The sequence below is a fragment of the Balaenoptera borealis genome (genome assembly GCF_965194805.1).
Source record: "Balaenoptera borealis genome assembly, chromosome: 12".
Classification (NCBI taxonomy): Eukaryota; Metazoa; Chordata; class Mammalia; order Artiodactyla; family Balaenopteridae; genus Balaenoptera; species Balaenoptera borealis.
Genome location: NC_138869.1, coordinates 58,402,374 through 58,419,032, shown reverse-complemented (window position 1 = coordinate 58,419,032; position 16,659 = coordinate 58,402,374). Strand labels below are relative to the sequence as shown.

At 44.6% G+C, this 16,659-nt stretch overlaps 1 protein-coding gene and 1 long non-coding RNA gene across 2 annotated transcripts in view; one reads left to right on the top strand and one right to left on the bottom strand.

The window, feature by feature from the left end:
* The window catches only part of TGFBR2 (transforming growth factor beta receptor 2), a 94,763-nt gene that overhangs the window by 27,965 nt on the left and 50,139 nt on the right, over positions 1-16,659 (top strand). The window contains exons 2-3 of the mRNA XM_082348608.1: positions 7,257-7,425; positions 11,251-11,441. Coding sequence (XP_082204734.1) covers positions 7,257-7,425; positions 11,251-11,441 — 360 coding nt within the window. The remainder of the gene's footprint in view (positions 1-7,256; positions 7,426-11,250; positions 11,442-16,659) is intronic.
* Positions 1-16,659, bottom strand: part of LOC309608533 — an 87,804-nt gene that overhangs the window by 27,392 nt on the left and 43,753 nt on the right. The gene's annotated exons all lie outside the window — the stretch shown is intronic.

Here is a 16,659-nt window from a genome sequence, read left to right as displayed (position 1 = left end):
AGCTATTTGGAATTAGAGGGGCTGGGGAGTGTTAAATAGGGAAGATGCAGGTGAAACTCCTGCTCAGTTATTTTATGTTTGTCACTGGAAAAAGCAATTATTTTTCCATTCAGTTACAGCTTGTTTTATACTATATATAACTCCTTTAATATTTCCTTGTAAATCAAAATTTAAAAATCCTAGTTCAAAGGCACAATCAAGGGACTTCCCTGGTGGTGCAGTGCTTAAGAATCTGCCTGCCAATGCAGGGAACACGTGTTCGAGCCCTGGTCCGGGAAGATCCCACATGCCGCGGAGCAACTAAGCCCATGTGCCACAACTACTGAGCTTGTACTCAAGAGCCCACAAGCCACAACTACTGAGCCCGCATGCCACAACACGCTGAAGCCCGCATGCCTAGAGCCTGTGCTCCGCAACAAGAGAAGCCGCTGCAATGAGAAGCCCGCACACCGCAATGAAGAGTAGCCCCCGCTCGCTGCAACTAGAGAAAGCCCGTGTGCAGCAACGAAGACCCAACACAGTCAAAAATAAAAATAAATAAATAAAATTTAAAAAAAGGAACAATCAAGTTTTCCATTTAAAGTACTGTATTGAATTAATCCCTTTGAAACATCCCTTAATTCCTTAATTTGCTACAAATTTATGTTTATACAGTTCTTCTTAAAACCATCCATAGTGAACTGTTAAACTTATGAGCCAAAAAGGCTAAAAAAAAGAAACCCTTAAAGCTAAGTTCCCTCAGTTGAACAAGTCAAAGAGGGTGGGGAATTATACACATAAATGCACACACACACTCTCACACTCACACACACACCTCTGCCTCCTTTCCAGGTCATTCACAGTTACCTATATAACAGTGAATTTAGGCTGGAATTTTATTAAGAGGGTTTCCAACTGTCCAGATTCAGTGGTTTATTCACCAGCCCTTGACTTTTAAGTTTTTAAACCAGGCATTGAGTTTCTTCAGTTCATTTTAGAAAGGAATAGTCCTATTATGAGACTAGATAGACAAAATTGGATTCTGTTCTTGCCTGTTGTGCTCCTGCTGGGACATTTTTTATGCCTCGTCTATCTTCTTGCCTGTTCTAAATCCAGTTTTGGCCAAGCCATGCTATGACCTGAGTACACACCTCAGACATCGTGTACCTCACCTTCTGTCCATCTGTAAAACAGAGGATGCGTGTTTGTTGAATAATTTGCTGTCTTCAGAGATCCTGCCCCTAGATTGTTTAGATCCCCTGTTCTGCTCAACCTCTCCTGGTCTATGCTCTGTTCCCAATCAAATGCCTTTCTGTCCTCTTGTGCCTCTCAAAACCAGACTCTGGCCTCCCAGTTACCTTAATGGTGGTTTCTCCAGTACTGATCCTGGTTCCCAGAGACTTTGGGGGACTTTCATTGGAGAAAAGCCCCTCCTTTCCTGCTTTCAATATACTTATAATTATTTAAGGGATGAGGGTTAAAATACAATTTAAAAACTAATAAGGTATCGCCTTGTATTAGAAGTTCCAAGTATGCAATAGAAGTTCAGAGAAGGGAAATCTTCCTAAAGTATCTTTGACTTAATTACGAGGGTTTTTTTTGTTTTATTTGTTTGTATTTAGCAGTTGGCCAACTTATTTGACTCTCTGGGGAATGGCTTTCTTTCATGACGAGTCATGAAGGGCCCTGTGAGTTGTTTGAGTGGCTGCTTTGTTCTGGAGGGGATGGCGCGTGTGACAGGCCAGTAGACTGGTCCCACCGGGTCTCGGGGGCCATGGGTGTCTGTTGCCAACATCGCAGACCATGGCGGCTGGCTGCCAGATGGTTGCCTCTGTGTCTGACTCTGAATGCCAACTGCGATTAAAAACCTTCTTGCGGAGAACAAGTCTTTCCATTGTGGCCCATGTGGTGATCAGAGCCTCTGGGCCCACAATCGTTTACAAGGCCAGGAGCAAGAGAGGAGCAGATGGAAAGAACTGTAAGAGGAGACCATGCCTGGAAAAATGGTGAGGAGGAATCGGTATTCGATTTTGCTAGATCCAGAATGAGTGGAGAAAGGGAAGTCATGGCCAGCCGCAAACTGGGTTCTCCGCCGACTTCCTGCCCAAAGTATGGACAGGCACGAGCGTCAGCTGAGGACAGAGTCGCTGTCCTACCCTGGATGGTACCTGCGAGCGCCTGGCAAGGCTCTAGTGCCCTGGTCTTTCATCACGCACGAATCTGGGGGTTGCTGGGAAGGTAGATGATTGACAGCTACAATCAGTTGACTTTCTGGAAAGTAGATTACCCTCAGTCATGTGAATGGGCCTCCTCCAATCAGTTGGAAGGCCTTACAGGCAAGAACTGAGGTTTCCTGGAGAAGGAATTCTGCCTTAAAACTGCAGCACTGATTCCTGCCTGAGTTTCCAGCTTGCCGGCCTGCACTAGAAACTCCAGACTTGCCAGCCCCACCATTGCATGAGCCAGTACACTCCATACACATACCCCAGCAGGTTTAACATATTCCCACGGGATCTGTGTGCTTGTTAATATCTGAGGAGCACTGCTCTGAGTCATAGTCTCGTTTGCCAGTTGCCGTGGATTATTCTTTGAGATGCTCCACTTGGTTATATCAATTTTAATGATCCTGCTATGAAATTTATAGCACAAAGCAAGACATCCACAGGTGTTTGTGGAATAAATGAATTCCTAAATGCCCCCAAAACATGCCATAAAACAACAGTAGATAGATGCAGGAATTGAAAGATACGTGAATGCATTTCTGCCAAAGTGTTTGGGATTATGTCTGGAATTTTGAGACTTTACCTAATAGTTCAGCTAATAGTAGACACCATTCCAAAGTTACGGAGTAACAATTTGTATGCAAAATTCCTAATATTTATCTGGAATAATCTAACCTTTATTAGGCTGCTCATCTATGACCTTCAAAGATAGTAGTACTATTCCAGAAATAGACATAGCTAAGCATTTACTTAGTTCTTATTCTCAAGACTCGAAACCTCTATCTCTAGGTAGTGAGTTGGGGGAAAATGTGCCCTAAAATGAGGAAGGCAGTGTGATCTAGACTGAAGGTCTTGCTATTACTCATGGGTCTGTTTGAAGAGAAGTGACATGTGATGGGCCATGTGTTACTGTCATATGCTGGAGGAGGCCGCCCTCATTCACTTCCTTTACTGGATGGCTTTCCAGGTGAGAGATCTTGTCATTCTGGAGAACGTTACGAAGAGCTCATTTGCCTGTTATAGGTAGAAAATTCCCTGAGGATGGTCAGTTGCTCACAGAGCGTCCCTAGGCAGGAAAATACACCTTAATATGAGATCATCTTAACTGAAGACACTTAGGAGAGTAATTTTCCAACCTGCGTTGGAAGGAATTTTGAAGTTGTTTGGGGTTGGCTGTAGGGTTCATTAGGTGGTGTTTGTTATGCTGTTGTTTAGAGGAATATCTTTGTCCCTGGCTACTTATGTGCATGCATTAACTCTTCATTCCTTTGGCTTCACAAAAATTATGTATTAAGCATACGATGTTGTTTGCTATGACAGTAGCTTTTTCTGTGGACTGGAATGCACAAGAGGCAGTTGTAAGTGGAGTGAATCACCATCCCCCCCACATTCTGCCCCACTGGCCCTGCCCCCCACTCTGATTAGCCTTGAACTATCCAGCATGTTCTCAGTGACCTGCGAGGACTCCGGGGTGGGCCTCAGATTCTTCACCTGGGGCTATGGGCTTTCAGGGAATCTGTGAACCAGCCTCTGAAGCCATGAGCAAAAGCTTGTATGCATTTCTCTCTGTCCCTTCGCCCCAAAATGAGCACTTAAAGCCTTTATCAAGATTAGGTGACCCCCAGTAAAGGTGAAGGGAGCCATGCTCCTGCACTTATCTCTCTATCCCACCACTGCACCTGTTCACAAAGGACAACACTGGCCTTAAGCGGAGCCTGGATGCTATTTGCTGGTGGAATCATCCAGATCAGGAGCCTCCTGGATCCGCTAGTAGGGAGTGCCTGGTGGGGGTGGGGACATGGCAGTGACTATGCCCTATGTCAAGGCTTTCGAACTTTTCCAATTAAAAAAAAAGCTGGTCAAGCTACAAAGTCTGCTCACCTTAGCACCGGTAGCTGTTACTGTAACAAAGGGAAAAATGGGGCCCCCTCACTGGGTACTCAGGAGGCTCTATGTGATAACTTAGCACTTTGACTAGCACATAGTAGGTGCTTAATATGGACAAGTTCTGGTGTATGCGTCCCCCTCCCTCCACATGCCTGTGCCTCCGCGTGTGGAGTCAAGTTGTCCTTTTGCCTTTTCCCCAGAATTCAGCCGTGAGATTTCTCTTTTTTGGCCTCTCCATCTGGCAGCAGGGCTGTGCATCTGCCTGTCTCCCGGCCCCCTGAGCTCTGCAGCCTACTGGACCCTCTTTCTTCTTCTTTCTCTCTTCTTTCTTTTTTTTGATGACCCTTTTTTTGTCTCTTCCCTGTGGATTGTGTTTTGCAGGCATCAGATCTGAAGCACTTGCACTTGTCAACATATCTGTGGTCGCCGCTGCAGCTCCCAGCACCAGTCACATCTGGTTTTTTTCTCTCCCATCACTCCTGACTCTGCCACTTTTGTCACACTTCTTAGCTTTTGTTAGAAAAGGATCTGCCAGCCCAGGGAAGGACTCCTTTCCATCAGCAGTGTGTCAAAGTGCTAATCACGTGGCTTTAGGTGTATGTTTTTCATAAGGAAACATCTTCCAGCTTTATTGAGGGGCTACCCCACCACTGTCACATACATTATATATGTGTTTGTGTGTTGGGGGCCGGGAGGGTATTTTTGTGCTGATTTGTTTTGTGCCAGTTATGTCGTTTCCAACTAATTCCAGGTCAGGGTCTCAGCCTTGGTTGCACGTGAGAATCGAGAATTGTCTGAGCAGCTTCTAAAAGACCTGGTGCCCAGGCCACCCTCCAGAATAATTAAATCAGCATGTCCGGGGGGTGGGGCTGCTTCATGAGTTTTTAAAGTGCCCTAAGTGATGGATTCCAACATGGCCCCAAAGTTGATAACCACTAATAGAGGCTAAAATCCTAAAATGCTGGAAGGCTGAATTCCAAGTCTTGGAGGCTTGATTTTATATTTAAAAACAAAGCTTTCTAACCAGCAAATAGATGTTTGTCTGAAACTACTCTATTAAAAAAATCAAATAAACAGAACATGGCCTAGCTTTTTTTTGTTTTGTTTTGCCTTGCCCATGTCTTGTAGGGAAGCCTGAAGGGTTAAATTAGCTGTTTCACAAATGGATCCAAATCTAACCATTGTAGAAAATATATATATATTCATTGTTGTTTTGGTCCCAAATGGAACACAAGATTCAGAGAGCATTGTGGCCTGTATTTTTAGCTAAGCTTAGTTAGAGCTCTTGGTTTGGGAGACATTGAGAATTTCAAAATAGTTTGTTACCTAAAAATACACTTCCTGAAATGAACTTGAGGCCTGAGAGGGATGAATGGGTTTATTTTTTTGCTTCTATATTTAATGTACCACAAGAAAGCAAATCTTAAATTTATATAGGTTTATATTTTTAGAGACCCAGGAAACAGGTGCTATGCCCAAGCGACAAAGACGTCTGCGTGGCAAAGTGTCGGTGACAGAAACTAGAATTCATGGGCAGGGAGCGGCCATGGGAGGTCTTGGAAGCTGTGCATCCGGACTTAGGCTGGAGCGTCCTTAACACAGAAGAGGACGAGGAGGATTTGCTCAGGCCTTTCCAATGGTGACCCTGGGAGAAGCACCCTCCCGCTTCCTGATGGAGTCTGGTCTAGTGCCCCCTGCTGTCTGGGTGCTTAATCTTTCCTAGTCTAGCAAAGAAGTGTCTTTGAGTTCACGTTTGTTGACAATAGCCTGGTCTCACTCTCCAAACTCATGCCTTTAGTTACCACCATTGCCAATGGAAAAGGATCTCATTGAGGAAAAAAAGAGGGAAGGGGTGTTACACCTTTTTAGCGCGTCTCAGCTTGCAGACATGTGTTGCCAAGGACAGTTTGTCTTCAGTGTGTTACTGGTGAACGTGAGTGACTATTGCGTGTATCATCACACTCCCCCAAGGGGAGGGAGGAAGCTCTCTGTCCCTTCCCACCTGGCGCCAAGGCCAGATGTGAATTTCTTGTGTTCATTCCTTCGTGTATTAGCTAGTCACCATTGATTCAGTACGTTTGTTTGGATGTCTTCTATGTGACAGCCCCTCTTCTTGGCCCTGGAGAAGCAGTGTGGAAACAAGGCAGAGAAGGCCTCATGGAGCTTGCATTTTGGTGGTTGGAGCAGAAGCCAGTGAGTGATGGAGATTGTGCAGAAGATCAAACAAAACCCTATGTTGGTTCCTTGTGGGCTGCTTTAGGATGAAGAGGTGACATTTAACCGGAGATCAGGAAGGTGACAAGAAGGCAGGCAAAGGGCACAGCAAGGGAAAGGCCTGAGGAAGACAGGAGCTTGGCTTCTTCCAGGAAAGGCCCGTGTGTCTTAAAAGGTAGTGAGTGAAGAATAAGAGGGTGGCTGGTGGCGGTGGGAGGGATGAGGTCAGAGAGGTTGCCGACAGCAGACCCTTGAGGTGGAGCTTGCTGGCACTCACCTGTGGGACTCCAGGCCTCACCTGTGTGTGTGTGTCAAGGAGACACACCTTATCAACTGAGTTGGCTCAAGGCAACAGGAAGCAGTCAGAGCCAGGCTCTTGCAAAGAAGGCCCCGATAGCTCTGTCGGGTGTAGGTCAGGAAAGCGATGGCAAAGTCCCCCGTCACCCCCAGGGTCTCCTCCGAGCTGGCCGACCCCCTTTCCCCCTGTCACAGCTCTGCTCCTCGTGACCCCTCTCTGCCCATGAGGCGGTGACTCTCGTCTGGCTCCCATGTCTTCCGTGCCTCTCTTTTGGGTTGCCCTGCCCTGGTCTGTTTTCGTGTCCATCCACCAGCTAAACTATAATTTCCTTAAGGGTACGTTCCCCAGCACCCAGCGCCATGCAGTGGGGCGACGCAACCTCTGTCTCTGGATTGAATGGGGAGGCTTTTGTAGAAAGAGTGCCTTATGACGATCACTGACAAAGGCAAGAAGTTACCAAACCTCCTCCACCCCAACCATCTCCACCCTGCCCTGGCTTTCATTACAAAATTCTAATCTGATGTGGAAGCATTATGTGGCCTTTCTCCGCATTCATGCTTCTGACACCAGGTTCATTTGAAATTGCATCGTATCAGGAATCCACTGGCAGCTGATTATGTTGGTTAATCACGTAATGCATCTCTTTTCCCTCCCAGTTAACAGTGACATGATGGTCACTGACGACAATGGTGCCGTCAAGTTGCCGCAGTTGTGTAAATTCTGTGATGTGAGATTGTCCACCTGTGACAACCAGAAGTCCTGCTGGAGCAACTGCAGCATCACGGCCATCTGTGAGAAGCCGCAAGAGGTCTGCGTGGCTGTCTGGTAAGGCTGCCCTGTAACACCTTTCTTTCCCCTTTTATACGCAGTGTGCGTTCGTGGTACGTAGTCACGTGTCTCCATGCCCGAAACTTCGACATCTGTCCCGTTCCCTTCCCTTTAGACCATCTCTTTTTCAGTCGTTCAGTGTAATTTCTAGAGATACTCTGTACATTTTCAAATACACACATGTACCTTTACTATTTATAAGTCTGGAAACCATTCCTTGTGTCCAGGAGAGGGATTTGCCACTTACTAGTCATTTAATTGAGACCCCTTGGGATCCCCGTAGTGACGCCAGGAGCTTTGTTCTTCTGACGCAAACTCAGTCCTGTTTCGTGGAGATGAAAGGTGGGCTGTTGCAAGAGGGACGCACTTTTCAAAAATGGGGGCAGCGACTCGGCATCAGGAGACAACCTATTCCTTAGTCAGAAGCCTTGGCCAGTGCCTCACACCACTGCTGGGCCAAACACGGCGTCTTCCTCTGGGAGCAGGACCACATCTTCCTCTTGGAGCAGATTCCCTTCTCTCCCTCCCTCTCTCCACCCCTCCCTCCCCTCCCTCCCCCCCTTCCCCTCCTTCCCCCCTCCCTTTTCCCCTCCCTGTCCCTCTCCCTCCCTCCCTCCCTCCCACCCTCATCCTCCCATCTTGCCAGGCATGCACACACACAGACACACACACACACACACACACACACACACACACACACACACACACATACACATACACAGTGGGTGCTCATGAATCATTTGATTAACTCATAGTTATGAATTGGGAGTATGAGCCAGAGATTAAAAAAAAAAAATAGAGATCATTAAGAGAGTCCTTATTTTATAAAAAACTACACATTCATTAATGAAATATAACATTTTGAAGCCTTATTCTGATGGTTTCAATTTATCAGCTACTTTTTTAAAGTAACCTCTGTGTCTCCTGGCCATTTGCAAATGAGAATGTAAACCCAGATATCTTGCCCGCTCCTTTTGGAAGGCGTCTTTTGAGACTTTCTCCAGACCGTTTATACTCAGCCTTGATGATAAATCTGAAACCCTGGCACATTTCCCTATGTACCAGGACATGAATTAGGTTCTTAAGAACTAAAGGAATGTTAACAGCAAAGATCTGTCACGGCAGCTTGCCATACCTGCCAGCTGCACTTGTGTCCAGCTCTGAGCGGTGCTTTTGAAACAGGGATTTTGACAGAGATGGTGTTCAGAGCAGAGGCACGAGTGTGATCAGAGGTTCAGAAGCGTGCCATCTGAGGGCGGGTGGGGGCAGTTGGCCACGGCTAGTCCAGTAAAGAGGATGTGGGCTCTGTTGAGAGATCTGAAGGGCTCTCAAGTGGAAAATACAGTAAACTTGTTGTGCAGAACTCTGCAGGACAGAAGGAGACCCGTAACATTTACAAGGGGACAGACAGACTTGTTTGTACTCAGGATCAGTTGAAACATTTTCTCAGTCGTGGTTTCCTGCCAGTGGGACAGGCTTCCTTCTCTGGAAGAGTCAGACCAAGTTCAAGAGAGGACGGAGGACCACTTGTCAGGTTCGGGGCAGGAAGCCTCAGACCCCAGACCAGGTGACCCCAGGCTCCTCTTCCTTTCTGTTTTCTGCTGACTGTCTTTACTTAAATATCCACTGGAGGTGAGAACATACTTCTGCACCCAAACAGGCTCTTTTCATTAAAGGTAGTTTCCCTACCCCAGTACAAGTCCAAGGGGTGGAGTGTGAATCACGCGTCCCTGGCACTGAAGCTTTGCTGTCTCAGAAGATGCGGGCATGTGGGGAAGCCTCTCTGTGCCCTCTGTGTCTCAGCCCTGAAGATTAAATACAGTGAACGTTATTTTCACCTTTCTGGGCAACGACACATTTGGATGTGGAGAGAGGGAGGCGCCAGGGATGTTGTCCTGCACCCCCGCCCAGGCAGCACTGAGGCGCTCACCCTGGGCTGAGGGGTCACCCCAAGCCCTCCAGGGGTGCTCCTCCCCTCCGCTCCCCGAGCTGCTTCACTGGAGTCCGGCAGGTTCAGCCTCTCTGTACCAGCAGCCAGCATCCCAGGACTGGTTGCTGCAGCGGCCCAAACGCCTGACCGCTTTGCCTCAGCTTGGGACAGCTCTGATGGGCCATCCCAGCCCCCAGCTGCCCACAGGTCAGCAGGAGCCTCATCGCGACCCCCTCCCCGCTCCGTGCAGCATTGCTGCCTTTGGTCCCTGCAGGGGAATCTCCCTAGAGCTCCTGCACAGGGATCCAGAGATCTCACAGCCTCAGAGTCTGCGACCGGGGCACGCACACTCGGACACCAGGCTATCTTGGGAATAGCCCAGTGGGGGAATAAAAGACTCTGCTCTCTGTGGTGGTACTCTCCCATGATCAGTTGTAGTGTTCTTTTCATTTCCTCGCTCGATTCCTCGATTCATTCATTCACTGAACTAATGCCAGTTGTGTACTCTTACCACGTGAAATGCTTAAGTCCTTTTCAAGGATAGAAATATTTTGGAACCAAAATTAATTTTCATAACTGGGGTTCTTTTGTCGCAGATATGGACAGCCTCTTCAGTAGCAGGACGAAGAAGTCTGTACTTATTTCACTGTATCCTCCCTTTCTGTGCTCCAGTGTACCCACAGATGTTTTGCACAGTGGGCCCTGCCTGTCCGGGAGACCCCGTTACAGCACTGAGTGGAGGAAGCAGTTGAGGGCCTTACGGAGCCTCAAGCACTGTGGTTGAGTTTCCTCCCTCTGATTCTAGTTCTATAGGCAGCGGGGGGTGGAAGGCAGGGGGCTCTGAAAGAGCTGCCCCAGGGCTGCAGAGCAGCTTTCCTTCGTGGCTCACAGTTTCTTCCTTGTCCCATCCCGGGGCCTCTGGAGGCTTCACAAGGCAGGGACCCCGTGCTTTTCCCTGGGATCCCGGAGGACTCGGCACGGCTTCATTCTGTTACCAAAACCAAACACAAACCCCCACCTACACAGGCGGGCACACAGCTATGGGGGCAGGGAGGGAGGTCCTTTTGTTTCATGGCCACTGTTTTTGCCAAGACCTTCCAATAGCTTGGGGGTTAAGGATAGGTAGGGGTTGTGGTGGTTTTTTTTAGGTTTTTTTTTTCAAAATGTATTACTTTTTAATTTTTTATACAATCTTTAAAGATAATGCTCCATTTGTAGTTATTACAAAATATTGCCTATATTCCCATCCTTGAGCTTGTCTTATACCCAACAGTTGGTACCTCCCACTCTCCCCACCTCCCCACTGGTAACCACTAGTTTGTTCTCTGTGAGTCTCCTTCTGTTTTGTTACATTCACTAGTTGTATTTTTTAGATCCCACATATAAGTGATATCATATACTATTTGTCTTTCTCTGTCTGACTTATTTAACTTAGCGTAATGCCCCCCAAGTCCATCCATGTTGTTGCAAATGGCAAAATTTTGTTCTTTTTATGACTGAGTAATATTTAGCTAGATTCTGTCCAGCAAACTAGAGATGCAATGCTAGCTTCACAGTGCGGTCAGGATGGAAGGTTTGGAGTCACCCCGAGGACCTAGCGATCTCCTGTTTCCCCACGCCCTCCCTTTAATGATTTAATTAAGGCATAACGTGTAAAGTTCTCTGACAGGTTTGTCTCCAAGGAAAGCCCTCACGTTATGATCCTAAGTGGGTTCTGAGATAAGCAAAGGAAAAACTGAAGTGCGTGGAAAAGCACAGGACATGACGGGACAACCTGTAAGTGATGGAGAACAGGAGGCAGCGCTGCTGTTAGAAACAATGTCCTGATGGAGACACAGCCCAGACTGCTTCCCTGTGGGACCACACTCACCCCCTCCTTCTCTGTACCCCAGGAGAAAGAATGATGAGAACATCACGCTGGAGACGGTCTGCCATGACCCCAAGATCGCCTACCATGGATTTGTCCTTGACGACGCTGCTTCTCCAGAGTGTATTATGAAGGAAAAAAAGGGGTCTGGAGAGACTTTCTTCATGTGTTCCTGCAGCTCCGAAGAGTGCAATGACCACATCATCTTCTCCGAAGGTGAGTGTTCCTCTCGGGATGGTCTGCAGGCTCAGGGCACATCCCTTCCTGGCGGGTGCTGGAGGGTGGGCTCACACTGGGGACCAGGCCCCCTTCACCTGCTGGAAAGAGGGGCTTAAGGGGTAGCAGGGTTGGCTCTGGTCTGTATCAAATCTGGCTCCCGGGGCCCACATGATGATTTGTCACTGAGAAATAGTTTGTGTCACCCAGAGCAGTGGTTCTCAAAGCGCAGGGCCTGGAACAGCAGCAGTGGCATCACCTGAGAACTTGTTAGAAATGCAGACTCCGGGGTGCCACCCCTGACTGTGGAACCAGGAACTCTGGGTGCAGGCCCAGGGTGATTCTGAGGCAGCTCAAGTTGGAGAACGACTGGTCCAGAGTTGGGAGGAGGCTGTATGATTCAGGAGGGAGACTTGCTTTAACTCAAGTTGTTGTGTGTACATACTCCTAGGATTTGTCTGAAGGGGAAAGTACATTAACCTCAGTAATGATAGCCTGTTGGATGCACACTTGTCTCTATCCATCATGCATATTGTATTGGCCAAAAAGTTCGTTCGGGTTCTGTAACATCTTCCACAAAAAGCCAAACGAACTTTTTGGCCAACCCAATATTATCCTTCCCTCTCTCCCTCCTACCTTCCCTCCTGTCTTCTATCTGCCCATCCATCCATCTGCCCATCCATCATCCATCTGCCCATCCATCCATCCACCCACTTTTCCATCTCTCCATCTGCCCATCCATCTCTCCATCTGTCTATGCATCCATTCATCTATCTGTCCCTCTGTCCATCCATCTCTCTGTTCATCTATCCATGTATCTGTCCATCTGTCCATCCACTCAAACACCAGTCCATCTGTCCATCCATCCACCATCCATCTGTATATCTGTCTGTCCATCTATCTGTCCATCTCTCCAACTATTCATTGCACCCACTCATCCATCTTTCCATACAAATAGTTGATCATACTATAAATATTACCTGGCAATATTATTTTTTCACCCACCCACTTTTACTTCTCTTCTAAACAAGCAATATAGGTAGATATATTGTACACCTTTTAATTGTTGTCCAGAATTGCATAATATGGCATACCTTCTATGAGTGACTTAACCATTCTTAACTTATTCCCAAGTAAGTTGGTAGCTTATTTTAGGTGTCTCCAGTTTTCCACTTAATGCTACATTGACTATCTTTGTTAAAACATCTTATACATTTGTGCTAGTATTTCTGCAAGACAGATTTCTAGAAATGAAATTTCTGGATCAGAGGTATGCACATTTTAAATTTGGATAGCCACTATTAAATTGTTCTCCTCCCCCAGAAGATATATAAGCATATGAATTTCCATCTACTTTCTCCAGCTCTGGAGATTATAAGCCTTTTAATTTTTCCAGGCTGATGATGCAAATAATATTCTCTTGGTTTTAGGAATATAAATTCAGCATGGGGAAAGGTTATTTTAGCCCCAAATAGGTCCAATTCAATAAAAAATCCTTTTGGAACACAAGTGCTGGGTCGACACACTATCCCTGCTACTGTGTGTGTCCCGACTATGGAAAGTGATGAGTCTCATGCTTTGTGTATGGTGCTCATGGGCAGTGCAAACCCACCTCTTTCTCTCCGTGTGTCCTTCAGCCAGTTTCCCTCCCTTCCTGTTCCACTCCCCACCTGTGCCAAGTTCTCAGTGTACAAAGGCAGGCATGTACATCTTGTCAGCGCAACACTTTCCAAAATCACTCCCCTCTTCTGTTTTTTCGTCCTACAAGCACTCCATGTCTCTCATTTTCCTTATGTAATTTGAGTTAGGAGGGACATTGTAACTAGATTAAATCACACTAAAACATGGTAACCTTGATATCCTGGTTTACCACGTTAAACCTTCCCCAAGTACTTCACCTTTAAAAACAAGGCCCAGGCTAAGCCAAGGGAATTAATCCCTAATAGTGGAATATCCAGACATGTTTATTACCATCTATGAAACTTTTCTCTCCTTTTGCATACTGGCTTATCCACAATGGAAAAATTTATTTCATTCAAAGGGGACAAAAGTTGATAAATGGCTTGCAAGTTGGATATATTTTATATATATGTATATTACTATAAGCTCTTAAGGTATTTATGATTTCAGTTTTCAGTGTATTTTCAACTCATGTGATAATCATGGGCCCACATTCATGTTTTCCCTCTTATACATTATCAGACTGTTTGTGTCTTTATGAGGTGAGATAATCAGCATAAAGATGGTTTCTCATTGTACAACTCAAGAAATTCAGCACAGCTGATGACTCAGATATTTGAGTGATTTCAGAGTCTTCTAAAATGCTCCAGGGAGTATGCTTAAAAATAACCATCTCTCTTCTCTCTATTTGTTGTAGGGGGATATTTTCCTCCCCTACAACATCAGGTATTAGGAAGAACACTTTGGGGTCCATTTCTCTTATTGCCACCATCTCTTCTTTATATTAAGGAATGAAAACTTTTTTTTTTAATTGAAGTATAATTGACTTACAATGTTGTGTTAATTACTGATGTACAGCAAAGTGATTCAGTTATGTACATATGTGTGTGCATGTATATATATATATACATACACACACACACACACACACATATATATATATATATACACACATTTTTTAATATATTCTTTTCCATTGTGGTTTATCATGGGATTTTTTTAAAATTGGGGTATAGTTCTTTTACAATGTTGTGTTAGTTTCTACTGTACAGCGAAGTGGAGTTCCCTGTGCTATACAGCAGGTTCTCATTAGTTATCTATTTTATACATATTAGTTAGTATATATATGTCAATCCCAATCTCCCAATTCATCCCACCCCCACTTTCCCCCCTTGGTGTCCATATGTTTGTTCTCTACTTCTGTGTCTCTATTTCTGCCTTGCAAACAGGTTCATCTGTACCATTTTTCTAGATTCCACATATATGTGTTAATATACGATATTTGTTTTTCTCTTTCTGACTTACTTCACTCTGTATGATAGTCCCTAGGTCCATCCACATCTCTACAAGTGACCCAATTTAATTCCTTTTTATGACTAATATTCCATTGTATGTATGTACCACATCTTCTTTATCCATTCATCTGTTGTTGGGCATTTAGGTTGCTTCTATGACCTGGCTATTGTAAATAGTGTTGCAATGAACATTGGAGTGCATGTGTCTTTTTGAGTTATAGTTTTCTCTGGGTATATGCCCACTAGTGGGATTGCTGGGTCTCATAGGATATTGAATATAGTTCTCTGTGCTATATAGTAGGACCTTGTTGTTTATGCATTCTACATATAAAAGCTTACATCTGCTAATTCCAACCTCCCAGTCGATCCCTCCCCCAACTCCCTCCCTCTTGGCAACCACCAGTCTGTTCTCTATGTCTGTGACTCTGTTTCTGTTTCATAGATAGGTTCATTTGTGTCATATTTTAGATTCCACATATAAGTGATATCATATGGTATTTGTCTTTCTTTTTCTGACTTACTTCACTTAGTATGATAATCTCTGGTTAATCCATGTTGCTGCAAATGGCGTTATTTCATTCTTTTTTCTGGCTGAGTAGTATTCCATTGTATATACGTACCACATCTTCTTTATCCATTCATCTGTTGATGGGCATTTAGGTTGTTTCCATGTCTTGGCTATTGTGAATAGTGCTGCTGTGAACATAAGGGTGCATGTATCTTTTTTGAATTATAGTTTTATCTGGATATATGCCCAGGAGTGGGATTGCTATATCACATGGTAATTCCATTTTTAGTTTTCTGAGGAAGTTCCATACTGTTTTCTACGCTGCACCAATTTACATTCCCACCAACAGTGTGGGAGGGTTCCCTTTTCTCCACAATCTCTCCAGCATTTGTTATTTGTAGACTTTTTAATGATGGGCATTCTGATTGGTGTGAAGTAGTACCTCATTGTAGTTTTGATTTGCAGTTCTCTAATAATTAGCGATGTTGAGCATCTTTTCATGTGCCTGTTGGCCATCTGTATGTCTTCTTCGGAGAAATGTCTCTTTAGGTCTTCTGCCCATTTTTCGATTGGGTTTTTTTTTGTTGTTGAGTTGTATGAGCTGTTTGTATATTTTGGAAATTAAGCCCTTGTCAGTCGCATAATTTGCAAATATTTTCTCCCATTCTGTAGGTTGTCTTTTCATTTTGTTTATGATTTCCTTTGCTATGCAAAAGCTTGTAAGTTTGATTAGGTCCCATTTGTTTATTTTTGTTTTTATTTCTATTGCCTTGGGAGACTGACCTAAGAAAACATTGGTACAATTTATGTCAAAGAATTTTTTGCCTATGATCTCTTCTAGGAGTTTTATGGTGTCACGTCTTATGTTTCAGTCTTTAAACCATTTTGATTTTATTTTTGTGTATGGTGAGAGTGTGTTTTCTAACTTCATTGATTTACATGCAACTGTCTAACTTTCTCGGCACCACTTGCTGAAGAGACTTTTTCCCATTTTCTGGCCTTCTTTGTCAAAGATTAATTGACTGCAGATGTGTGGGGTTTTTTTTCTAGGCTCTCTATTCTGTTCCATTGATCTGTATGTCTCTTTTTGTGCCAATACCATGCTGTTTTGATTACTGTAGCTTTGTAGCATTGTCTGAAGTCTGGGAGGGTTATGCCTCCTGCTTTGTTCTTTTTCTTCAGGATTGCTTAGGCAATTCTGGGTCTTTTATGGTTCCATATGGATCTTAGGATTATTTGTTTTAGTTCTGTGAAAAATGTCATGGGTAATTTGATAGGGATTACATTAAATCTGTAGATTGCTTTGAGTAGTATTGCCATTTTAACAATATTAATTTTTCCAATCCAAGAGCATGGGTTATCTTTCCATTTCTTTGAATCATCTTCAGTTTCCTTTATTAATGTTTTATAGTTCTCAGCATATAAGTCTTTCACCTCCTTGATCAGGTTTATAAGGTGGGAAAACTCTTGAAGCAATTTTTATTTTTCTACTCCAAGTCAAATAAGATGGTGAACACAAAAGCTCTCTGGAGTGTTCTGTGTGGTATTTTTATTAGGACAGCACTCTTTTCTTGTTGATTTCTGATCTACAAACAATGGATAATGATTACTTACATCTTACATTTTTCTTAAATATGTGAGGGAAAAAAAGTTGAGCCACAAGATTTACTCTTTAAATGTAGATCTTTATTTTCAGTGCTACTATGAATGATAGCTGACATTCAGAGGGAATGTA